This window comes from Zonotrichia leucophrys, chromosome 10 (genome assembly GCF_028769735.1).
Source record: "Zonotrichia leucophrys gambelii isolate GWCS_2022_RI chromosome 10, RI_Zleu_2.0, whole genome shotgun sequence".
Taxonomy (NCBI): Eukaryota; Metazoa; Chordata; class Aves; order Passeriformes; family Passerellidae; genus Zonotrichia; species Zonotrichia leucophrys.
The window spans coordinates 18519521-18544061 of record NC_088180.1 but is presented as its reverse complement, the minus strand read 5'-3'; the positions used below and the strand labels follow the sequence as shown (position 1 = coordinate 18544061).

The 24541-nt window shown below is 45.3% G+C and overlaps 2 protein-coding genes and 1 non-coding gene across 6 annotated transcripts in view; 2 read left to right on the top strand and 1 right to left on the bottom strand.

The window, feature by feature from the left end:
- The window catches only part of MAP2K1 (mitogen-activated protein kinase kinase 1), a 33619-nt gene extending 22217 nt beyond the window's left edge, over window positions 1–11402 (bottom strand). The window contains exon 1 of the mRNA XM_064721871.1: window positions 11074–11402. Within this exon, the coding sequence (XP_064577941.1) occupies window positions 11074–11153 (80 nt within the window). The 5' untranslated portion in view covers window positions 11154–11402. The remainder of the gene's footprint in view (window positions 1–11073) is intronic.
- A 5150-nt stretch (window positions 11403–16552) lies between these two features.
- Window positions 16553–24202, top strand: TIPIN (TIMELESS interacting protein). Of its 4 annotated transcripts, none has more exons than XM_064722473.1 (8): window positions 16553–17069; window positions 17466–17624; window positions 18017–18110; window positions 18336–18411; window positions 19589–19711; window positions 20258–20321; window positions 22521–22724; window positions 23598–24202. In XM_064722473.1, exons 2-8 carry the CDS (start codon window positions 17486–17488, stop codon window positions 23750–23752), a joined length of 855 nt encoding a protein of 284 aa, XP_064578543.1. In that variant the 5' UTR covers window positions 16553–17069; window positions 17466–17485; the 3' UTR covers window positions 23753–24202. The 4 variants fall into 4 exon arrangements, with proteins under 4 accessions (XP_064578543.1, XP_064578545.1, XP_064578544.1 ...); XM_064722475.1 differs by having other exon boundaries at window positions 16553–17132; window positions 22524–22724; XM_064722474.1 differs by having other exon boundaries at window positions 16553–17132; window positions 23601–24202.
- On the top strand, window positions 21589–21722 carry LOC135452535 (small Cajal body-specific RNA 14). The gene has a single exon (XR_010441648.1). It is a non-coding gene; the product is annotated as a small Cajal body-specific RNA 14 (non-coding RNA).
- Window positions 24203–24541: the final 339 nt, after the last annotated feature.

Sequence of the window (24541 nt, the reverse complement as noted above, 5' to 3'; positions counted from 1 at the left end):
AAGGATTGCTGAATAAGGCTGGGTTGTCCATTTGAAATTTAAAAAAAAAAACCCAACTAGAGACACAGAAACAGGATGCACCAAGGCTTTCCTTGCTGTGCTTTGAAGAAAACAACTATTCAGTTTTTCTCTCAGGCAGAAGGGGTTTTGGCTTTGGAGACAACACAGAGATGCTTGAGCACATGACTTGGAGCAGACAGACTGCTGGTGTGAGGGAACAAACAACTGTCCTGCTGATGCTTTAGAACAAAAATACTTGCTAGGATAGCACTTATCACATCTATTTAGTCTAATGTTTGTCTGGATAAAGTTAATTTTTTTATAAGTTGCCTGCTTCAATCTAAATTAACTTGGCATTCACTTAAAAGAGACATTTCCTTGCTCGAAATTATGAATTATTGCTGGGGTCCCTGCTTGAATACAAGTCAAGAGGTTCCAAAGGCTCTCCCAGATGGGAAAGTGTTGATTTCATGAATTTCAGCACCTCGGGTTTCCCCACCACGTGTGGCCACCAGTAAAATCACCAGAATGTTCTAAACTCTAATTTCATTACTTGCAGTGATGAGCAATGAAGTTCTCAGATTTTCAGGACCAATTCTCTAACTGTAAAGTGAATTAATCTAAAGATATGAACCCAACAAATGCATTGTCAGAATCACTGTTCAGAGTGTAACCACCACCATCTCCAGTTAGCTTTATGAGAAGAACAGAACTATAATAACTAAATGTCAGGCATCAGGAAACAATTGATTTTTTTCATTCTGCTTCTTTGCTCGAAGGACTGAATATTAATCAATTTAAAATGCAGACAGGTAAATAGAAGGTGCATTTTTGTCATTTAAATTGGTGGTGTGACCTCCTCAGAGTGTTTCCATGAGGCAGGACTTTGGAAGTTTCAGTTTTTAACTCCAACTACAGCAAGAACACTCCCCTGGTACCTGGGACTGTCACCTGGGCCAGGTAAAAGCATCACAGAGAGTTCCAAAGCACAGAGAAACAGGTGGAAAAGTAAATCATTACACAGGAAGTCTTACAAACTGAATGAAACCAGCACATCCAGAATACAGAAGAGGGAATACAGTTCATCACCAGGCACCACAAAAATGTTCAGGAACTTTGGCAGCTAAAATAGCAACATGCTGCTGTGCAAGTGTCTGCCTCCAGAAAGAGCACCGGGAGTCACTTAATCTTGTATAAAACTTTTATTCAGAGACAAAGATTCCCATTAAAATTCATCCCCATTACCTGCTGCAGTCCTGGGGCTGTGTTTTTCACTGTCAAGGCCCCATGGCTTTGCCAGGGATCCATCAAAGCAGGAAATCATCAAAGCAGCTGAGGGCTCCACGGTGCCAAGCGCTGCTCCGAGGCAATAGGTGATCATTTCATTTATTGCTGCCAGGCTGGGAGCCAAGCACACTCCAAACTGCACCAGGGATGGGATCCAGCTCTCCCAGGGTGATCCTTGGGAGGAAGCCACGGGGAGCTCAGAGCTGCTTCCTCCATTTGGTAGGGAAACAGAGGAATCGCACAGAACAGCAGCAGCAAACACCTCTGTCGGGTTTTCTTGGCTGTTTGAAGGGCCTGGAAAGGCCCGGGGTGGCCTTGGGGCAGCCCGCGTATCGAAGGACGAGAAGAGGCTTCAGTTCTTCTTTCGGTTTTTATGTTTATTAATTGTTTATCTAAAAGATGTTCTTTCAGCTGAACAGAGATCTGCTCAGCAGTCAGCCATGAGCACACTGTCTGCCCTCTGGGGCAGCCACGTATCTTTATACTCATTGTTACGTGTACAATATTTATCATTTTTCTCTAATACCATTTATTCTTATTGCTGGGTGCACTTTCAGTAATAACCAATCTAAAAGTGCTACTATGGCCAAAGAAGATGGAGGAGAAGAAGAAGAAGAAGAAGAACAGGACACACTCTAATTCTTCTATCTTACTTTTCTAAACCCCCCTGTACATAAATCTTAAACTCTGTGTCTCACCTTCTAATTAACTAATCTTTTCACTATTCACTCCGGTGAAACTCTCATCTTTGTTGTCTTTTGTGTAGGGTCAAAGTCTAGCTACCAGACACTTCTGGCAACATTCTAGGACTTCTGAGTCCCCCAAGGTGGTCTCGGTGGCTCAGCACTTCAGGACTGAGATCTTGAGATCTGACACACCTCCCTGCTCATTCAGGAGGATGAACACAACACCCTGCACTCAGGGCTGTGCCCTCACAATTACTGTGAGATCTCTCCCTTCCTGACTTAATGGAAACTTCCAAAAAATACACACTCAGGGCAAGGAAAGCTGGTTGTTTCCTCCTCTCTCCCAAGGGCAGCATGAGGTACCAGGTGCCCTAGAGGAGGAGTTCTCTGCACCCACATTTGATCAGGGAGGCTCTTTCCTATTAACTCCCATTGCCTCTTCCTTTCTGTGCTCAAGGGGGTGTTGTGCCAGGGCAGCATCCCCCCGTGGCACTGCTGTGACCTCCCAAGCTGGAAAAGAAAGCAGCAAGAACCAAACCTGTGTTTGCTGCTGCAGGCTGGGCAGGGAGGAGCCCACACTGTGCACTGGGAGCACCCAGAGGTGCTCAGAAGGCAAGGGGAGATTCTCAGCTCCACCTCAGCTCTGAGGAAAGCACTCCTGGAGGAGATGCATGAGCATTGCAGAACACACCTGCTCTCCTGGAGGCAGTAACAGGAACAGAAATGCTGCTTGTAGGCTGCTAGCACATCATGGCATAACAAAAACCAGAAAATAAGTCCTTAATTAATGTTAGTACTCCAAATCCCTGGGAGCTTTTTTTTTCTTTTTTAATTCAATGTTAGCGCTAAGTTAATCATACACTCAACCCTAAAGGCTACAGCAAAACTCAACTCCAAAGTCTGCTTCAGACAGAGAAGAAAAAAGTGGCAGGGGAAAAAGGAAAAAAATCTGAGAGCCTTTACAGCAATTTGTCAAATATCTGTTCAAAGGCACCACTATCAGCGCTGCAAGCTGAACAATTAGCATGAGTGAAAGCACCAAGAAGCACTTTCACTTTCAGATCTCCTGTCGCATGAGGATACAAAGCTTGGGGGTTGTTTTCCAGAACAGTGACATTAATGCTTTCCCCAAGCCCACACAGCTGTCAATTTGGAGAAGAAAGTAGGCAGTTCACTACATAATTTCCATGAACAACCTCAATCAGGGAGCTGAAATTAAGTGTTAGGAACATGAAGACATTCTGTGGTTTTGAGAAGACAGACTACTATGTTGTGTGACTCTGCCAAACCCGGGCAACAAGACAAACTCTTATTAAACTTTTCCTTTAGCAAAGAGCAGTTCACAAAATAACATGGAAGATAAATGTAATTCCAGAAGTCCTCCAGCTTAGAGCACAGGTGTCTGTCTGGGTTAACTCCAGTGCAGCCTCACAAAACTTACAGTCAGAGCATCAACTCAAAAAAAATCCCAAATTCCCTATAAATGCAATGAGTCTGCTTCGGAAAAATACACTGGTTTTCAACCCTCGTTGGTTTTCAATCCTTGCAATGTGTTAGAGGATATTAAAAAAAATCCCTTGTACTCTTAGTAAAAGGCATGCAAAACAAAACCATTACAAAAGCACTGCTCTGTCCAAATGGTATTACTGTACCATTGCATTCAGAATTCGCCCTAAATCAACTCTGTAATCTCAAGTTAAGAAATTCTCCAGCCAAACCTCCAGAAATCCAAGCTCTCCATCTCCATTTCATGTCTGTGCACCACAGATTTTTCCCAGCAAACACTACACATGATCAGGATAAAGGAACCACAGGGCAATTAAAACTTCCTTATGGACAGAAAAATGAACTTATTGATTGGATATTTAAAGCACAACACAGAGGACACACAGAATTATAAATTCTGATCATCAGCTGACACATATATTTACCCAAGGCCTGCATTCCCATTGTTTTATGTCTCTGAATTAGGAGTTAAATATAATGACAAAACCAAAGGATAACACATGCAATAGTTACTGTAACTGTATCTTCCCAACTCTCCCATGTGGCAGCCACACAGCCTCTGAGGGCCACTACAATAATAAAAAAGATGAAGTTACAGGATCAGCTTTCAAGGGCCCTGAATTAGGCCAGGGTTAGAACTGAGGCTCCTCTGTGCAGAGCAGAGCAGGACAAACTCCATCCAGAGCACAGGGAAAGAAACTGCCAGAAACTGCCTGAAAACAGAACAAAAACCCCAAAACTGGGATTCTGAGAAGGCCAGCATGGAAGGCTTGCCTGTATTTCAAATGAATGGATTGCACAACACTGAACATTTGTCAGCATGGCCATTTAGCAAAAGAAATTAATAACCTTTACCTAATATATTAATCAAATGTACCAATACATACAGAAATATTCATATATCTATATCCAAAGAGAACATTTTTTTTCCAAAAAGAATGTGTTCTGCAATCTGCTGATTCATCTTCCCACCACACTGAAAAAAAGTTCTGGAAAAGCACAGAACAATGCTGAGTTGTACAAAACCCTGCAAGAAAGGGGGAAGAGCTGCCAGGAACTTTCAAGGGTTTCTTATAAAAACCCATAAGGAGGCTTTAAAGAAGATTCTTGTTCATCCAAAGAATCCCACACTGTTGGAATACCTCCATCCTGGTGCTCAGGATGCTACTGAGCACATACCAAAGCAGGAATCATCTGATTACCAATTTCTAGGGACAAAAGTGATTAGAAAAAGAAATCCACTGCTTCCTCAAAAGAATAAAAAATTAAAAATTAACAAGTCTTTGGAAGAAAGAACACGATTCCCCAAAAATTCAGTTTTGCCAGCTAACATTCCTGCCTCCAAGAGACATTCCTGTGTTTTGGCAGTGGAATTTGCACATTTGCCACAGCCCAGGCAACCCCCAGGGCAATGGTGGGAGAACAAATGCAGCTGGAAAAAGGTAACACAGGCAAAAAGGTGGAGGAGCTTTTTTACTGGAAAATTTAGATCTCAGTAATTGAAAGGGAACAAACTACCTAAGGGTGAGATGGAAAGGTTTATCAGACCTCATAGAAAATTCCTTCCTCAGCTCATTTCAGAATGTTTCTCCTGTTTACAGTGAAATACGTTAAAAAATCCACTCTAAAAAGTGGCTGGTGGATTTTCTGTCTCAGGTAAATTCCCCACAATTTTCATATTTGGGTTTTTTTAAGTTAGTGCTAACTCCAAACCCCTTTTCCCAGGTTAACAACAGCACTGTTGTTGTACCAATAAATAATTCAGCTACATGTTGGCTTTACCCAGACCCTCTCAATCCCTTTCTCTTGCTGTGAGACAACACTGGAAGGTCTGGCAGGAGATTTGTTCCTCTCGGGACAGAGACCTGAGATTACTCCATTAAAACCTGTGCTGGTCAGGAATTGCTGTAATTTCTGAATTCCAGCATCTCCCTGTGCTCTGCCACTCGTGTTGATGGTCTCACTCTGCCCCAAGCTCTCACTCCCAAGTAACCCACTTAATTTAAATAATTAAATTAAATTAAATTTGCAGTGGGATCATTTATTTCCCTGGCCCCAGTGAGAATCCTCTGGTGGGCTCAGAGCTCTCAGCCAGCAGAGCAGAGGCTCTGCACAAGGAGCAGGATCTTGCACAAGCCCTGTTGTGAAATCTCACCTCTGTGCCCGTCTGCACCTCCCTGCAAGGACAAGAGAAGCAGCTGGATCCAGAGCACAGCTGCACTTCCCTCACCACTCATCCTCCTCACATTTCCTCAGCAACGTTTATTTTTACAGCCAGTTTTTAACTCCCCTAAATTGAAGCTTTTTAAGCTCATACAAAATAAAGTATTCCTCCATTACCATCATTATGCTGAAATCTGACTGTCAGAACATAGCAAGGGGTATTAAATGTCTTAAAATCCTTCCTACATCCATAATTGTCAACAAAAAGCTGCCTACAGCCAGCAAGAGCTGCACAGGTCAGTGTGCCCCTTAATTCATTAATTTCTGTGCTACTGCTGTACACTCAGAACTTTTTTCAGCACCAGTCCGTGAGGTGCTGCAGGCTCTGACTTTTCATTATTTTATTATAACAGATCACATGTTCTATTAGTGCACTTAAGTAACATTAAAATGGTATTTCTAATTCAGTGAAGGACAACGCCAGGCTCAAGCACATTAAAAAAGAAAGCTGTGCATGAGTATATTTTAATTTAAAATGCACTCTTTCATATCACATGTATTTGGAAGTTTGATTAATCCTTCATTAGTAGGGGATTAAAAAAAAAGGATTCTCTCTCTTTTTTTTTCTTTTTTAATATTTAAAAGCTTGCAGTAATTCTACATGTATATTGAATGCAACTGCAATCCAACCAGATCAGTCATAAAATTCCAGGGTCTAATCTTCCAGATCACTGCACACAGGCAAAAAAGCTCCCCTGATGTCCAAGGAATTCCAAAGGGAAAAAATCCCCAATAAAAAATCCCCCCAGGAAGTAAGGCAGAAATGACCCTGCCAGCATTAAAGTGAGCAACTCTGTGAAAATCTTCCTTTCCTTTTATCTAATCTCACATCCAAGAAACTGATAAAAAAACCTATTCCATGGAGGACAAATCCTCTTGGAACAGGATGCACTGGGAAAGAGCCCACAATGGGAACTTTAAGCCCAAAAACCCAAAGCCCCAAAACCCCATTTCTCTGATGGGACACAGCCTGCCCCTCCACCCCTCAAAAACCCAAACTGAAGCTCCCTTGGGAAAGACACTGAAAAACACCAAAAATTGCAGGAGGCACAATAAGTAAGCAACTGTTTACTTTGCAAATTGCAATATATACTGAAGTGCAAACCAGTTCTGCACAGTCCCCAAACTTTCCTTTGCCACAGGGAGCTGCAGCAGCCATTCAGGGACCTCCTTAAATGCAGTTTAACCAGAATAAACAGCAGCAATAAGAAAAGGCTGATTAATTAATACTCAAACTATGACTGGAATTTGCAGTCACCCATTTTTACAAAATTGCTCTCTGGCTTGAGCAGTTCTAAGGCACAGGTTGCTATAATCGAAGCTTTAAAAAGAGAAAACCCTGAAAAACCACATTGTGCCTGTTACTTCATTCTACTCAGTTTGCTTTGGAATTTCTTTCTTTTTTAAAAAGAAATGCAGTTCCTAAGGTGATAAAGACCTATGGACACCATCTTAAACCCTTCTCAAGGGCCTATTTCTTTTCAGCACATCAGAGAAGATGCAAATTTTGTTGTCTACTTTTTCTTGCTCTCATTTTTATCTAATTAAACACAAACCTCCCTATTGTAGCTGACACTTCACATCTGAGATTTGCAGAGGTCACAGCTCAGGCTTGATTTGGGAGACACCAGTTGTTGCTAAAACATATACACAGTTATATTTTGAAAAGAATTGCATTTGGAAAAAAAACGCACTTCAATCTCATTGTGTCAAAGCTCATAAAATATATAAAAGTCAGTGGCACTCAATTTTTAGAAAGTATTGTTGTCATTTTTGTATTTAATCAAATCCCAGGCACTTTTGGAAGGTTTATATTTTAACACCAGAGCTGGGAAAGTTGTTTAGATTTATTGAGACAGGGTAAAAAGCCAGGTTTCAGAGGAGTTAGTTTGAGCCTTCTCTTTGATTTTTTTTTTAATTTCAAAGATGCAATTAAAGAACTTCACAAAGCATCTTTCTTTCCATGTGAACAAAAAACTTATTCTAATACAGAAAGTGGCATTATCTCAAAACCTGCTTTTTTTCCTACTTCACGTTCTGAGGCTGGGTTGGCTTCAGAGAAACCAAAATTGGTTGAAAACTGTCAGATAGTGAAAGCAACAGAGAGCTAGAAGTTTGAAAGGAACACAAATCCATAAACGGGAGATTGATCTGCTCTTGTTTCTTTTGGCTATTACGACACTGAACATTCAGCCAGAACACTTTTCCTTCAATTAATTTTCATTCAGGTTTGCTGGGCTGGGTTTTTTCCCCTTTCCCTGCAGAAGCTTTGCACAATTATATCCGTGCAGCTCCAAGGAATGAAATTAAACCCGCAGCTGGCCAGTGTCATCCTGGTTTCACCCTGAGGAGCTGAGGCAGAGGTTCAGCCCTCACCATGCAACCATGGGAAGTGCCAAAAGCAGAAGTGAAGCTCAGGGCACAACATGAAGTTTCCTCTATTGTCCAACCGGGCAGAGCCAGGGATTGGGAAGGCCCTGGAGAAAAATTATTGGTACAGGATGTTGTGGTTAAGTAATAGCTACAAGTAACAAAATCTGCCGTCGGGGAGAAACATTGTGAAATGTTCATTTAAATATTTGGGGTACAAGAATTTGAATTGTAAGGGCGCTAGCTCCCCTTTGTACTACTTTGTCAGGAAAAAGAGGGATAGAAAAGAGAAAAAGAAAGGAAAAAAGAGGAAGAGCCAGGCACATGAAACCCAGGCCTCCTGCATTCTCCTAAAGCCCCACAGCACGTGCTATAATAAGCTTTCCCTTGCTCCAGTCAATGAGCTCCCAGCACCAAATAAGGATGAAGACAGAGGACAGGACACAAATGCAAAGCAGGACATCCTGAATCATCCGGCCCCTTCTTTCATTTCCTCCCTTTCCCCTTCCTTTCTGCCAGGAAGTCACGGTGTCAGAAGCGCTCGTTCCTAAAAGCATTAATGAGCTACAGAGCCTTCCCCCTGAGACACAGAGAAAGTCTCAGAATTCCAGCACAGCTCCCCAGGCCCTGCACATCCGTTTGGGCCGCTGCCAAAATCGCCTGAGGGCCTGAAGAACTTCCTTCCCTTCCCTCGGGGTCCCTGGGGCACCCACGGACAGGAATTCCATCGCCTCGCTCGCAATCTGCCTTTTGGCCCTGCCAAGTCCTTCGGTGCTTTGCTGTGTCTGGGGAGCAGGGAGGCGTTTGGAGAGGGCCAGGTTTGTGTCTGTAACCAGCAACCGGAGCCTCACATTGCCAAAATTCCACGAGTGCAGGCTCGGGGCTGTAGGAAGTGTTAATATGGCAGTGCAGGGATGCACGGCATGCACAACAGCCTCACAACACCTGACTGAGGAATTCAGGCACTGACCAAAGGGGGAAAAAACCCGGAGCAGGCTCGGGGAGGAAAATAAACAACCTGACAGATTAAGGAAATGAAAAACAAATCTGTTTTCAACTCAATTCCAAAAACATTTTTAAATTCTGATGCAACTGTTCTTTGCTATTTGAAATCTTTCACAACGAGGGCTTAAAATTAGCAGGATGAGGGGATATTTCCATGATTAATTAATCCTGGCTGTATATAGGACAACTGGTTGCTGAATTTACTTTCACTAAGCTACTTCTTTTAAAAATACTGGCCACCTCTAAGCCTGGCAAAAGCTGGGTATAAGGTCCTGTGTGTGACACAGATCACAGGTCTGGGGACACACACACAAACCCCGGCCAAATCAACACACGGAGCAGAAAATGAAGCAAGGCAGTTCATCAGGGCAGAACAGACCCAGCACTCCCAGGAGTCTCCAAAGGCTTCCAACAAGTAAATGAGTACCATACATGTAAAAGCAATTTAAGATTAATGACACTTCTTGCGGGAAGAGATACGATATTGAGTACATTGCGAGTGAGGTGATTTACATCAGGTACTACAAGCAGCAAGTGATTGGTGTATCAGATTTATTCTGTAGAACAAGACTAAAATGCACAGGGATCCCTGAAGACTAAATCAACATATTACCAACTGCCTTGAGAAAATCGACTGGAAGGTGCTACCCAAGCAAATACAAAAACACAGTATTTTTCCCCCTGTCAATCCAGAACAAAAGCTCTGTAATATTTAGATCATAATGCTTAGATACAATCAGTAACTCCTGCCAAAGAACAGTTTTTCAACAGCTCATCGCTCAGTTAATCATCAAAAGAGTTTGCTAGAAATGTCACAGCTGGAGCTGCTAGATGCTGAATTTTTTATTTTTCGGGAGGTGTTTGCTTGGTTTCAGGGTTACATTTCTTTTGCGGTCGATTTGGTTTTGGTTGTTTGATTTTTTGTTAGATGTTTGGGTGGTTAAAGGAGATCTGAGCCTGTGTGAAAACGTGGCACACACGAACACGGAGCACTTTAAAGCCCAAGAGTCGCACATGTCACTGCAAGGCTGCCTCACATCCTCTGTGTCACCGCGCTAGAACAGCACATCGCAGCTCAGTTTACATCTCCGGAGAGGACCGAGCTGACCATACAGGGGCAGGAATCTGCTCCTCCAAGACACACCTTGCTTTCAAGGCTCACTGAAGGGCTAGCCCGACACCATTGTCTGAAAATCAAGGTGCGAACCTTGACCCGTGAACCTCAAATGAAAACCTGCTGTAACATTTCATCACTTGGCGGTGCCGGGGCTGTGTCTGCCTGACCGAGGCCACCCTGCCCACCCACATCCGTGAGAAACCTGCAACGGAGGCTTCACCAGCACCACCATGCAACCATCCAATGTTCAGTGCTTTTTCCCCCACAAGTGTCCCCGTGATTAGCTCAGCCCTTCCCACATTTACAGTGTCATGTTTGTGTTGCCCACAGAGCAGCTCCGAAGCTGTTTCTCCACACACGCTCCTGCCGTAGCCAGCACAACATGTCAATTAGTGACAAACAGATCTGCTCAAACTAACCATTGTTTGGGTTAAAGCCAAGGACGAGGCAAAACAAAACAAAACACCTTTTCTACAAATCTGCGGCTTCCAGTATAAATTCTCCCACACACAACGTTTATGAAATATGCCATCGCAAACGTGTAATTTGGCATTACTAGGTAATTATATAAGCTAAGAGCCCAGCAGACACCATTACGGACTAGGAGAAAGGAGTTATACAAGTTTCCCCCTATTTTTTCACCAGTTTTTTTTCCCCCGCCTGTGTGACAGAAGTTTGTTTATGGCCGAAGGCAGCATCCCCTCACTCCGCGGAGGGCACAGCGAGCATCCCCCGCCGTGCCCGGGGCACCGGGAGTCCCGCCCGCGGTGCTCGCGGCAGCCGGGCCGGGGCGTGCGGGGCAGGGCGGGCTCGGAGCACCGCACCCCGCGGACAGCGCCCGGCCCGGCCCGGCCCGCACCCCGCCCCAGCAGCACTCACTCCGCAGAGCTGGTCCCGTTCACGGCGGATCCATCCGGAGCGGGGTTCAGCTGGATCGGCCCGGGCTTCTTCTTCGGCATCTTCGCCCGCACACGGCGCGCAGGGGAGCGGACGGAGCGGCCGCGGCCCCACTTCGGACAGGTCCGAGGGACTTCCTGCGGCGCGGCAAAGCGGGCGGGGAGCTGCCCTTGGCGGCGGTGCCCCCGCGGGCTGCGGGCAGGTGGCCGTGCGGCGGCGGGACCCCGCTCCGAGCGCTCCGAGCTCCGGCGGGCACTGCCCGGGATCGGGATGTGCCCGGCCGGGACCGCGCCGGCGCGCGCCGCCCGCACCCTCCGCGCGCATGCGCTGGGAGCGCGCGCACGCGCACGGCGGGGAGCGAGGCCGCGGGAAGCGCTGCTGCCCTCAGAGCGCTGCTGCCCTCACAGCCGCTCCTGCCCTGAGCCTGCCCTGCCCCAGCCCTGCCCCTGGGTCAGCGGCGACAGCGGCAAAAATCCTGCCCAGGCAGGGTGGGCAGGGCAGGCACAGGCTGCTCAGAGCAGCTGGGGCTGCCCCATCCCTTGGAAGTGTCCAAGGCCAAGCTGGACGGGGCTTAGAGCGCCCTGGGATAGTGGAAGGTGTCCCTGCCCATGGCAGTGGTTGGGCTTCAAGGTCCCTTCCAACCCAACCTATTTAATGATGACTTAAAGAGAGCCTTGCTTTAACATCGACTTGCTTCCACAAATCGATAAAGGACTGATATTTTTAAGGACCTGCCACTTAATACTAAAGGACGTGCGAACTGTAGTATTACAAGCAAGGGGAGCTGAGGGATCCGGAGGAGAGGCAGGGTCCTGGACCTGGGACAGCACGGGTCACTCAGCCCAGGCACCCCCGGGCAGGACAGCTGGGTGTCCGTGCCCCAGTGGGCCCTTCTGAGGCAGCAAAGTTGCTTTGAGAGCAATATATGTATATTTATCCTTGCTATTTGAGAGCAATATTTGTATATTTATCCTTGCTGTGGTCAGTGGAACGTGTTCTTCCACAGCATTTCTCTCTCCACCAGGGAGAACTGGAATGTAAAGGTGCTGCTGTTTGGCTGTGGATCTTCAGGGGCAGGATATGGAATATTAAAGCAGCCAATGGCCCTGTTTGGATAGCAAAGCCAGTCTGGACACACGTGTGCACTGTGACACATACAGTAATCACATGATAAGGTTCAGGAGATAAAAGGAGTTCCATACATTTGACTTCCTGACTTCCGTGACCAGAGTGACACTACAATCCTGCCTCTACTGCTGAGATCTGTAAGGCACTTTGCTAAAGTTTGAGTTGCTTTATAAGATTAATTTCTCAATGTCTGAATCCAGCACAAGTCAGCTGAAAACTCTTTTAAGGCCTGTGGGAGTTACACAGTGAGATGGGCTTACAGATTTCTTCTGATTTCTGACACAGCTGAGAAATTCTTTCTGTTGCTGCTGTACATTTCTGTACCACACAGCGCTCCATCTGTCAACAAACACGACACATGGAGCAGAAAAGACTCTGCAGTTACTCATAATTTTGCTTATGTGTTAAATGAAACCTCTCACAGACACACGTGAGCTGAGAAGTGAAGCAGCACCGAGGAACTCAGCACTGAGGTGAAGGTAGTGCCTTGGTACTGGTAAAAGAGTGAAAAATCAGTTTATTTTGGCAGCTCCATTTTTTCCTGAGATTCCCTAACTGTCCTTTTCATATACATGACATGTGAATACACCACCTGAATGAATAACATCTGTCCAGCAGTGAACAGGTTTTATACTCCAGTGACTTGATTCAGACACCAGAAGAAGTGCAGAGTTAATTCCATAACAAAATTTCTGCTGTGAATACTGTGGATAAAGAACCAGCCTGAATTCTGTATGATTTAAATTTTTGTGGCTTGCAAAAGTACAATTATATTTTAATCAAAGTAATTATTAATGTTTTTACAGAAACTGAAATGGTGAACAAGGTTCCCTATATATAATGCAAAAATGCTGAAGAGTTCCTATAATCTTATCCATCTCTAAAGTAAAAAAAAAAAAAAAAAATTATTCACAGCTTTGCCATTAAAGTCATATTCCCTCCATCTAATTCCAGATATTAAGGGACAGCTCCCTCCTCTGGAGTGCTTTATCCTTGCACTGAGAACGCTGCACTGTGAAATAACTGATTTCATCAATCTCTTTTCAAATCCCTTTGACCAAAGCACAAAACCCAAAAATATCTTGGGTTCACTGTATCTAGAAATAAATCCACAGGAATATGGATTGATGCCACTGCAGAAATAATTTCTGTACTGTTGTCTGTAAAACAAAGAGGTTTGACTTCAGGGCATTAGTTCTAAAAATTGAGTGCATTTACCCAGCCAAAACAGAACACATGTTTTGGAAATTTGGATATTCTCCTTGGAAGGAACTGTGTTTTGCTGTACAAACAGGTGATTCTGGAGGTGAATCACAGAGGAAAAGGTGAAGAAAAAAGAGAAGGCACTGTCATTTCAGTGAGAGGCTTCTGAGCAGGGAGATTTTCTGATTTATTGATTTCACCACCGCTTGGAAAAATAGAAATAATTTGTCTCTGAAAACAGAACTGGAACAAAGAAGCTTGTCTTCATTACCACTTTTTTCCCCTTATAGAAACCAAAATTTTGCCTAATTTCTTGTATGAAAAGAAAACCACAATTACTATATAAATCAATTGCATCTAAATTAAGCCAACTTTTCAAACTCGATTGCCACATGGAGCCGCATATTTTACAGCCAAAACATGTGCACACAAACTTCTATTTGCAAGATTTAATACTTCTTAATCTATTTAGTGGTTAGCAAAGCAAGTTAGGGAAATAATTGGTCCCATAAAGCAATGGAATTTAAGAAGTCTGGTTTGAATTTGAATAAAATTGGCCAAGAGGATCAAAAATTATTTGAAGGGAGCTGACAGAGAGCCTGACAGAGATCACACTTGCCTTGCACCTTGTTTTCCTCAAGAAACACCGATTTAAAAGAGCCCTCACAGCACAATTTGAATGCTTTGTGATATACTAAAAGCTTAGAATTTAAGGTGGCTGCATAATATCAAATTTAGATTAGATCAGCAAGGTATAAATGTAAATAAGTATAAATTACAAATAACTGAAATTTGCTTAATCCTTAGGATGTGACTTTACATTAATACAATGGGAGCAGTTGTGCTGAGGGTTTATGGCATGAACAGCTTTGCCAACACAATATTTGAAGGGTTTTTTGCCGAGCAAATTCTGCTCCCTTAGGAATAAACCCCTTCAAGCGTGGAAGCAGGCAATTATCCATTTGACAGATTTGCTTTGCTGTATATTACGTGTAACAAAGCAGGAAATGAGACTGAAATATAAAATAAGGTGCTAATTTTCTGCAGTTTTCCTAATGAAATTACAGTAATCAAACAGAAACAAGCAGTAATATTTCCTTTTCACCTAAACTAGAAACCAGAAGTGTTTTCTAGAATGGAGACAACCTGTGGGGGGTGTTTTGTTTGTTTTTTTCTGACTTATTATTTTAGCAGCATGTGGCTGGTTATTCATTTCCTGAGGAAAACCAATAATCAATGCTTGCCAGCATTTGCTTTTTATTTAATTAGGAACATAGGACTGGAAAGAACCACCTAGGTCATCAAGTCCAGATTCTAATTAAACACACTTCAAAAATATTGATTAATCAAAGTCGCATAAATATGGTGGGTTTTATAACCGTGTCCTCTGCAGAGATTGTAAGTGATCTTCTGATTTTTGTTTGTTTGTTTGTAAGGATTTTTCAGTACAAAAAGCGACTCTTATTTTCAATGCAAAGAGCTCATCATGTAGATATTTGATTTTCAGTAATTTTATATGACAATTACAATATTTTGTGCTGGAAATTAACAGCACTTGATCTATGATTATTATTAAATCTCTGTGTTAATTTTCATACTTCAGCTGCCTCAATCGATAGAAGAAATTTGCCATATCTAAAAAGATAAGATTAATTGATTCAGTGCTAAAAAATCCATTAGCGTGTTCTCTCTATATTTGATATATTCTTGATTATAAAAGATGTTGCAATTGTGAATACACGTTTTAAACATTTACTGTTAAAAGAATTTTAACCAGAAGGTAACTGCAATTGATTTTGCCGTACTAGAAAGAATACATTAAATTACCAGAAACATTGTATGTCAAATTTGAATTTATAGAGAAATAAGGGAAAACCAATTCCTTTAATGGATTCATATTTTACATTAATTTATATAGTTTTGTTTAAACAAAAAAGAGACTATAATTTAAGTCAGATACACTTCTATGGACTGAGCTGTAAAAATATGAGAACAATTTACAGCTCCAACTGCTTTGGAGACAGGAGCCTGGAGCCTCTCCTGTTGTCCCTGCAGCCCAAATCCTTACATGGCATTTTATGTGCACAGCTGCCAAACCTCTGAGGGCTCCGTGTATTTATTCCTGCCTGGACAACTGCAAACTGTTCAGTTGTCAATTCCCAGAAGGCTTTGTCTGGAGAACATCTCAGGATGGCTCTGTCCTGGTCCTGGGCTGAGCCAGGGCGGGAATCCCTGACCTGCATTTTTATTTTTATTTTCCCTAATAAAGAACTGTTATTCCTACTCCCATATCTTTGCTCCTTAATTTCAAAATTATAATAATTTGAAGGGAGGAGGTTTGCATTTTCTATTTGAAGAGAGGCTCCTGCCTTCCTTAGCAGAGACCTGGCCTTTCAAACCAGGGAGGGGAACGCAGCTGGGAAGGGGCTGGAGCCGCAGGAGAGGCTGAGGGAGCTGGGAAGGGGCCGGAGCCGCAGGAGAGGCTGAGGGAGCTGGGAAAGGGCTGGAGCCCGGGAGGGGCTGAGGGAGCTGGGAAGGGGCTGGAGCCCCGGGAGGGGCTGAGGGAGCTGGGAAGGGGCTGGAGCCCGGGAGGGGCTGAGGGAGCTGGAAGGGGATGGAGCCCCGGGAGGGGCTGAGGGAGCTGGGAAGGGGCTGGAGCCGCAGGGGAGGCTGAGGGAGCTGGGATTGCTCAGCCTGGAGCATCTTTGGGGTGACCTGTGCCCTTCCAGTTCATGAGGGGACCATCTACAAGGATCTGGAGAGACAGGACAAGGGGCAATGCCTTCATATTGACAGTGTAGGTTTAGATGGGATATTAGGATGAAATTCCTCCTTGTGACGGTGGTGCAGCCACGGCACAGGTTGCCCAGAGCAACTATTCTATCCTTGAGCGTCCAAAGCCAAATTAGACAGGGCTTGGAGAAAGCTGGGGTAGTGGAAGGTGTCCTGCCGAGAGCAGAGGGTTGGAATGCGAATGAGATGCTCTGCAATGTCCTTTCCCACACGAAGCATTCCCAGACTCCATAACCCTGGGATCGCCTCAGCCGCCTCGCCCCGCCCACTGCGTTTTGGCGCCAAAACCCCTGAGCCGCCGCCTTCGGGAGCTCGCGAGACCCGGGGCTCTCGCGGGAGCCAGCGCGCGCGGGGGCGGCCCCGGCCCCTCAGCCCGGCCCCGCTCCGGCCGGAGCCGCTCCTGAAGCGGAGAAACAGAGCAACAGAGCCTCAGCTGCTACTGCCTCAGCCCGGGGCCGCTCTGGAGAGCGCTCCTGAAGCAGAGAAATAGAGCCATTCCTGCTGCTGCCTCAGCCCGGGGCCGCTCCGGAGAGCGCTCCTGAGCCAGAGAAATAGAGCCGTTCCTGCTACTGCCTCAGCCTGGGGCCGCTCCGGAGAGCGCTCCTGAAGCAGAGAAATAGAGCCATTCCTGCTGTTGCCTCAGCCCGGGGCCGCTCTGGAGAGCGCTCCTGAAGCAGAGAAATAGAGCCATTCCTGCTGCTGCCTCAGCCCGGGGCCGCTCTGGAGAGCGCTCCTGAAGCAGAGAAATAGAGCCGTTCCTGCCATCGCCTCAGGCCAGCCCCGCTCCGGAGAGCGCTCCTGAAACAGAGCCTCAGCTGCCACCGCCTCAGGCCAGCCCGCGCCGGGGGCTCTGGGTGAGCTTCCCTGGAGCAGCCGGAAAAGGGAACTCCTCGTCCTCCTCCAGCCCGCGTTTCGGGGTGGGTGAGCGCGCTGTAAATTTGGGGAATTGCCGCTCCTGCCCCCGAGGCTTTGGTGGGGAATGTGAGTGCCACGCGGCTCCATGGATAAGCACTGTGGTCAGCAATCCACTTATTTTAGTTAATTCCTGCCACTCCCAAGTAACTTTGGCGAGTTGGAACATCACAAGCCCTTATTTTATTCGGCTCAGCAAGGCTGGGTTGTGTTATCCTGTGTGTGGTATCTGCTGTTTAATTGTATGACGATCTGTAAATATTGTAAATAATTGATGTTTATCCGCTTCTGTGGCAGCCTCGCCGCTTCTCTTTAAATGCTTTTGTTGTTTTCTGCAGGAGGGGAAAAAGGCTTCTTTATGGCAATGCTAGATCCTTTAGAGAACAACTTGTTTGATCTTCCTGATTATGAGAACACAGAGGACGAAACATTCCCACCTCTTCCCCCTCCTGCCTCTCCAGGAAGAGACGATGCAGAATGGGCTCAGGCTAATGGAGGTGAGCACCCGGGACCCCTAAAAATCCCATTCTAATGCTGTGCAATCGAAATTAGTGGTGTTGGACTTCAGTGCATTAAAATAGACAGAAAACAAACCGTAAATTTAAATTGTTAATCACGAGATGCTTTCCAGCTTGTGGGATTTTTTTTTTTTGTGGAATCCATGAAAATATGTGCAGAAAGGAATCTTCATAAAACTCACACTCTTCTGACAAAATGTTGCTACAAATAATTGTACAGCAAGGATCTGTAGTTACTCTTTATGACTTGGCTTTTAGAAGAGATAAGAGTGTTGGATGTACTCTCAATGCACTTATCAGAAATACAAGTAGAAACTTAAAATGTGCAGCAATTACTTTGAATACTTAAATGATGCTGTTTTCTTCCCCAGATCCAGATGGAAACCAGCAGTCCCAAACAAAGGATTCTGCTGTGACCAAACAGAAGGCACTAAAGAGACCAAGGCCTAGATTAGATGCCCAAAGGTAACTTTATACAGAATATTTCTTTGTGTGCTGAGTTTGATGTAGGGTTGTGAGAGAAAATGATTACAGTACCTCTAAAACTGGTCTGAGTTCTTTATAATCAACAGAAAGAATCCAAGCTCTAGGCTGTTTCAATAAATGTGAGAGTTTTTTCTTTGTTTTTTTTTCTTGTTAATTGAAAGAAGAAAGTGGGTTTCAAATAAGTGCCCCGTTTCCTATTCCCAGGTTAACTTCAGAAAGGGGGCTCCCAGCTCTGAGACACATGTTTGACAACGTCAAGTTCAAGGGCAAAGGGCACGAGGTAAGAGCTGGGTTTTGTTTCCTGGGAGGTGAATGCAGGTTTGCTGGAGTGCTGCCCATGTGATATGGGGAGCTTTGATAGGACTCTTGCTGGCCAGCTTCCCAGCAGTACCTGAACAAGCCCTCGTGTTGTTTGGAGCTGCAAACTTTAAAACAAACATGAAATGCTTAAAAAAAAAATCCATATTTTGATAATAAAATTCTTTTCCTCAACTCTAGAAGTAGAATATCCCATCTGTGATTCTTGTATTGTCCATACAAGCAGGGTTTTGAATCCCAAAGTTTTTAAAAAAAGTGTGACATAGCACTTGAGCAAAGAGAAAGCAGGACTTTCTCTACAAGCTTTCTGATTGTTTTGGGTGCACTTCAACATGCAGAGCTTATTTTCCTTTACACATCATTGCAGAGTTGGTTGTAGACAGGGGAGGCTCGGTCTCTTCTCCCAGGTAACAAACAATAGGACAAGAGGGAACAGCCCCACGTTGTGCCAAGGGAGGTTTAGGTTGGTAATTAGGGGAAATTTCTTCAGCAGTGTTGTTGAGCCCTGGGCAGCCTGTGCTGTGCAGTGATTGTCCCCAGAGGGATTTAAAAGACATTCAGATGTGACACTTGGGGACATGTTTTACTGGCGGCCTTGGCAGTGCTGAGGGAGTGACTGGAGTCTGTGAGCTTTGAGGACTTTTCCAACCCAAACAATTCCATGGTTCTCCTGGCACCCTGCAAGGACTCCTGTGCATCTCTGGTTTGTGTGCTCTCATTACCGCTGGAGCACCCAGGAACTGGGCAGTAGTGCTGAAAGGTACAAAAACCTTTCCTAGATCAGCCTAATTTGATGTATCTGCATTCTAAACATCAGGAGCAATGCCAGCTGTGCCCCTGTGGATTTATTCCAGCCTGAGTTCTGCCCTGGTGGATTAAGGACAATGCCTCAGGACCTGCAGGTGTTTGACAGGATATGCAGATGCTCCCCTGAACTTGTGTCAGCGCTGTTCTCCCAGCCTGAGCTTCCACAGGGATTGTGGGGGGAGGAAGGAAAGGTTCCCCCACACTGGTCCTGCTGCCATTTTGCAGAGACTGTCGGGCTGCAGATGCTCCATGTGTGCAGGAACTGCTGCCCCACTGCCCTCTGCATCTCCCCTCTCTGTCAGCTTCAGCAGCTGCTGTTGTCTTTGCTCCAGGCAGAGGACCTGAAGACTCTGATCCAACACATGGAGCACTGGGCTCACAGACTGTTCCCAAAACTGCAGTTTGAGGATTTTATTGACGTAGTGGAGTCTTTGGGAAACAAAAAGGAAGTTCAGGTATGTGTATCTGTCAGCTCTTCATGGTGTTTGGAATAGTGCATGAAGTAGGTTTAGGGAATCAATTATGCAGTTAAAGAAGATGTAGGTTGTGCATACTGCTCAGAAGTAAAATGTTATTTAAATAAATTTCTCTCAATTTAGAGCTTTGTCTAGTATTAATGTTTGTATTTAGATACAACCTTTCTTTATTTGAAGTAATCCTCCAGAGAATTGGCTTCAGCATTTTCAGGCCATCTTTAACCACAGCAAGTTGCTTAACCAGCTGGAGCTGGTTGGGAGTTTGGGTTTTGTTTGGTTGATTTTTAATGTTTGAACCTGCAAAAGAAGACTGAGAAAGAATTCAGCTTCACCTGGCTGGGTGATGGGTGAAGGACTGGGAAGATGATCCCAGCACTGGAGGTCTGTGTGTCAGATGGACACGAAGTGAGAGTGTTTGTTCAGAGTAACAAAGTGTAAAATTGCTGTGGTTTTCCCATGCTCCCAAAGTTGAACACAAAAACCTGCTGCAGATGAAACCCCAGTCTTTTCATGTCCCACCTGCAGACCTGCCTCAAGCGGATCAGACTTGATCTTCCTATTTTACATGAAGACTTCAAAAATAACGAAGGTATGCTCTCTCTGCTATTTGTTCAGTTCTTCAGTGCTTAAGATGATTTGTTTCCCTTCCTACTGACCAGAAGTGAATGATCATGATAGGCTTCTCTAGTGTAGAAGAAATTGTTGAGAGGTCTGTGCTTTAAAACCAGGCTTCTGTGAGTCTTATGATGGCACAACTGAACTGGTACTTGCACGTGTGTGTGAAAATAAATAAAATTGCATGGTCTGCTGAAAGGAAATAGAAAATGGGATTAACCAGCATTGTTAGAAATATTCTTCCAAAAAACCCCCTAAACCTGCAGTTATTGAGCACACAGGTTTGTGTTGCACTCTCACATGAGCAGTCTGGAGAGCTCTTGGATCCTGTTAAGGCAGGAATCACAAACTCCTGCTGGTTATTGTGTGAGGAGTGGCAGTGCAGTCAGGGGTGCTGTCCCTCACAGGCACAGTGCCTGCTCATGCTGGGGGCACAGCTGTGTCTGTCAGAGCTGGCACACAGCTCTGGGACAATCCCCTCTGCCAGGACCAAAACCCAGCACTTACTGAGGATGCAAGGCAGGAGTCTCTTCCAGTCAAATGGAAATTAGACAAAACCAGTTTTTTAATTAAAGAGGAAGTAGAGTTTACATGGTAGTTTGTAAGGAACTTTAACAGCAGAAAGGAGGGAATTTCATTGTCATTCCTTATTGAAGTTCACTATATATTGAATTTGGAGGGAGACGACCCACCTTGCATTGGTCAGCATCGACTCCACTTTATTCATCAATCAGGCACCTTTTATAACAGTGTTAATTCACTTCATGCATATTGCCAAATCTGAGCTCACAATAGGTCAGAGATAACATACCAACCCCTCCTTATGTTTCCAATACCAAGATTTGGGTTCTCAAAATTATTCTTGCTTTCCCAAAACAGCCAAAGATAGAACATCCACTTGTTATGAGAAAGCTGCCTGAGAACTCTGATGTGCAAGGCTCTCAAGGCCTTCATGTTTGTCACCTTTACTTGTAATTAAAAATAACCTGAGAACCTCTGCTGTTCACAGAAACAGGCTGTGAGAATCTGCTCCTCACAGCTGCTTTCTAAGCCATCTCTGAAAAAATCTCCAACAATTCCTAAGGATGTGTGCAGGGTTTTGCATTTCTGCTGTCAGTCTCTCTGAGAGCATTGTCTGCCCATACGTGAAGCTCCAGCCCAGGCAGTGCTTGGGAATGGTGTTGTGGATGAGTTATGAGTGCAAAGAGCTGGCCTGGGCTTTGGGGTGCCCTTGGTGCCACGTGGCTGCCTTGCCTGTGCTGCAGTGTGAGAGCTGCCCTGCAGCCAGAGGCAGCCACGGACAGCAACACCAGTGGTTCCTGCCGACAGCGTCTGCAGAGGGATCGGATTGTTCTGTGCGATGGTTCCACACACGGCCCTGCCAGCGTGCCCCAGGGGCACTGAGGGCACTGCTGCAGCCTGCAGGGGAGGAACTGTGTCAAATACAACACCCCAGCCTGAGGTTTTATTAGCAACCCAACCTTTTTGTCAGCTCTCCTTTCTATTCACAGGCTTAAAGCGGTGCAGAGGCCTTGGGTGCTCTGCTGCTCTGTGGGTGGGTGAAGTTTGCCTCCACTTTGCATGTTTGAGTGCTGGCAGATGAGTAAATATCTCTGTAACAGAGCACACTGAATTCAGAGCTGAGTACTCAATGTATGGGTTCAGACTTGTGATTCACACAATCCTGGGTTGGTGTGGGTGGGAAGGGACCTTAAAACCCATCCTGTTCAATCCCCTGACATCCCCACCTTCAATTAGTGCCACACAGCCTGGCCTTGAAAGGTTGGAATTCCTGTAGGACTCCTGCCACTTTCTAAAGGACAGTGTTTTATTAGTAGTGTTGGGAGGAAAATGACCTGGCCCTAAGGAGTGCCTGGATTTCGTGTTCCTTTTGACCCTCCAAGCACAGCTGCTGTTGATAACTCAGCACACAGAGCTGTGCCTCTGCACTCGGGCATTGATTGTTGTGGGTGTGAGCTCTGAGCACTTGTGCCCTTTCAATATTGGGGATGTGGGCCTAGGCAGAAAATCTCCCATTAAAATTATGAAATGAGCTTCAGCTGTCAATACAAAATGTAGAACACAGAAGTGCTTTCAAAATATTCTCTTGACTGATGTGTTGTGGATCTCTGTGGGTTTAAAGTGTTGATTCTGCCCCTCTTCCCTTTTTAAGCAGAAGAAGGGGCGAGCAATGGGCTGGATGCAGCTGCTGAGGATGCCCCCTCCCAGGCTGGCAGTGCAGAGGAGCTGAGCCCCCTGCCCGGGCCCAGCCTGACGGAGGAGCAGCAGGAGCGGATGAAGAAGAACCGGCAGCTGGCCCTGGAGCGGCGGCAGGCGCGGCTGCAGGGCCTCAGCCAGTCCCAGCAGCAGCCCCAGGGTAAGGAGCCATTGCTGTGCCACAGGGACCTGAGCTGCTGCTCACAGATGGCTTCCCTAGGGAGTGCTGCAGTGTGCAACTCTCACATTTCACAGTTTTCCTGTGGTTAAACTCCCTGGTGCTTGTACCAAGCTCTGGTGAAATGCAACTCTTATCTCTGAGCTGCCTTTGCCACAGCCTGGGATTCTGGTGATGGAAGCATCAGTTAAACACAGCAATGGTGTCTTATTGTGGGATCTCAGCACCTCAGCACTGAGGTGTCACCGAGAGCACCCTTGGGGGGCTCGGGAGTCCTGGAATGTTCCAGAAGTGTCTGGGGGCTGGACTTTGATCCTACACAGGAGACGACACCTGTATGAGGACAGGAGGGTTTCACCGGGGTGAATGGTGAAGGGATCAGTTAATTAGAGAGTGAGACACAGGGTTTAGGATTTCTGTACAGGGGGGTTTAGAGAAGTAAGATGGAGGAATTGGGGCGTGTCCTGTCCTTCTTCTTCTTCTTCTTCTCCTCCATCTTCTGTGGTGATGGTGGCACTTTGGGATTGGTCATTACTAAAAGTGCACTGGGCAATAAGGGTGAAAGGTATTGGGGAAAAATGATAAATATTGTACACGTAACCATGGGTATAAAGATAGGTGACTGTCCGGAGGGAGGGGAGTGTGCTCATGGCTGGCTGCTGAGCAGAGCTCTGTCGGGCCGAGAGAAAATCTTTTAGATAAACAATTAATAAACACCGAGACCGAGAAAAGAACTGAGGCCTCTTCTGTTCCTTTGATACGCGGCTGCCCCAAGGCCACCCCGGGCCTTTCCAGGCCATCCAAACAGCCGAAAACCGGACATCTTATCTGCTCGTTTATTTTTTTTTTCCCCAGCAGAGCTCCCCAGCAGTTACTCAGAAGAGGAGTTTGACAGCCCCGTTGCTCAGGATCCCCCCAACCTCACTGAACACACTCAGGGTCCTGCAGCCAAGGCTGCTCCCACAGAAGATGGAGATGATGGATTGGGATGTGCCAGGGAAGAGCAGTAGCTCCCCCACACCGTGAATGCCTTTCTTGACCAAAAGACCTCCTTGCTTTAAGTACTGTCATTGGACTGAAATGTTGCTGGCTCTTGGCACTCCAGAAGCTTCAGGGAACTCTTTCCCATGGTGTCACTGAAGGACAGAACTCGTTCCTGGAAGCTGCAGGGGAGCAGCTCCATAGACCAGGAAACAGAACTTGAGCCATCTTTTCCACCTCCCAAAACGTTTTCTAAGAAATGTTTATGAGTTTTTGGACCTATTTGAATAGAATTTATAATTTATGTTAAACTGAATGAACTGGGATGTTAATGTATTAAGTTACTATTAAAGGTGTGTTTGGGGTTTTTTAACAAGTCTTTTAACAGGGGCACTGGATTTTTTTTAACTGCTTATCCATTACTTAGATATTTTTCATATAAAATGGAAGCTATTAAATTTCAAAAGTCAAACCTGAAATTCTTGTATGAGGCTGCTGCAAGGCCAGGGCTCCCACACTTCCCCATCTCTCCCCAGACAAGGAGATCTTCCTTCTCCTGATCCTGCTCTGCTTCAGCCTCTGCTTCATTCTCTTCCTAGAGTCCTGGTTTTCCTTACACAACAACTTTTCTCTTTTTAGAATGAAGAGGAATCACCCCTTCTAATAAAGGGGTAAAAAGTACTGAATTTCTACACACTGAATTAAGCCTCTACCCTCAGGGCAACAGGTGTTACTTTATGAAGGAATTTGCTTTTTATGACCTTGTAGGAAAGAAGGAAGTATTTAGGTTTGAAGAACCTAATTTGTGGACAACATCA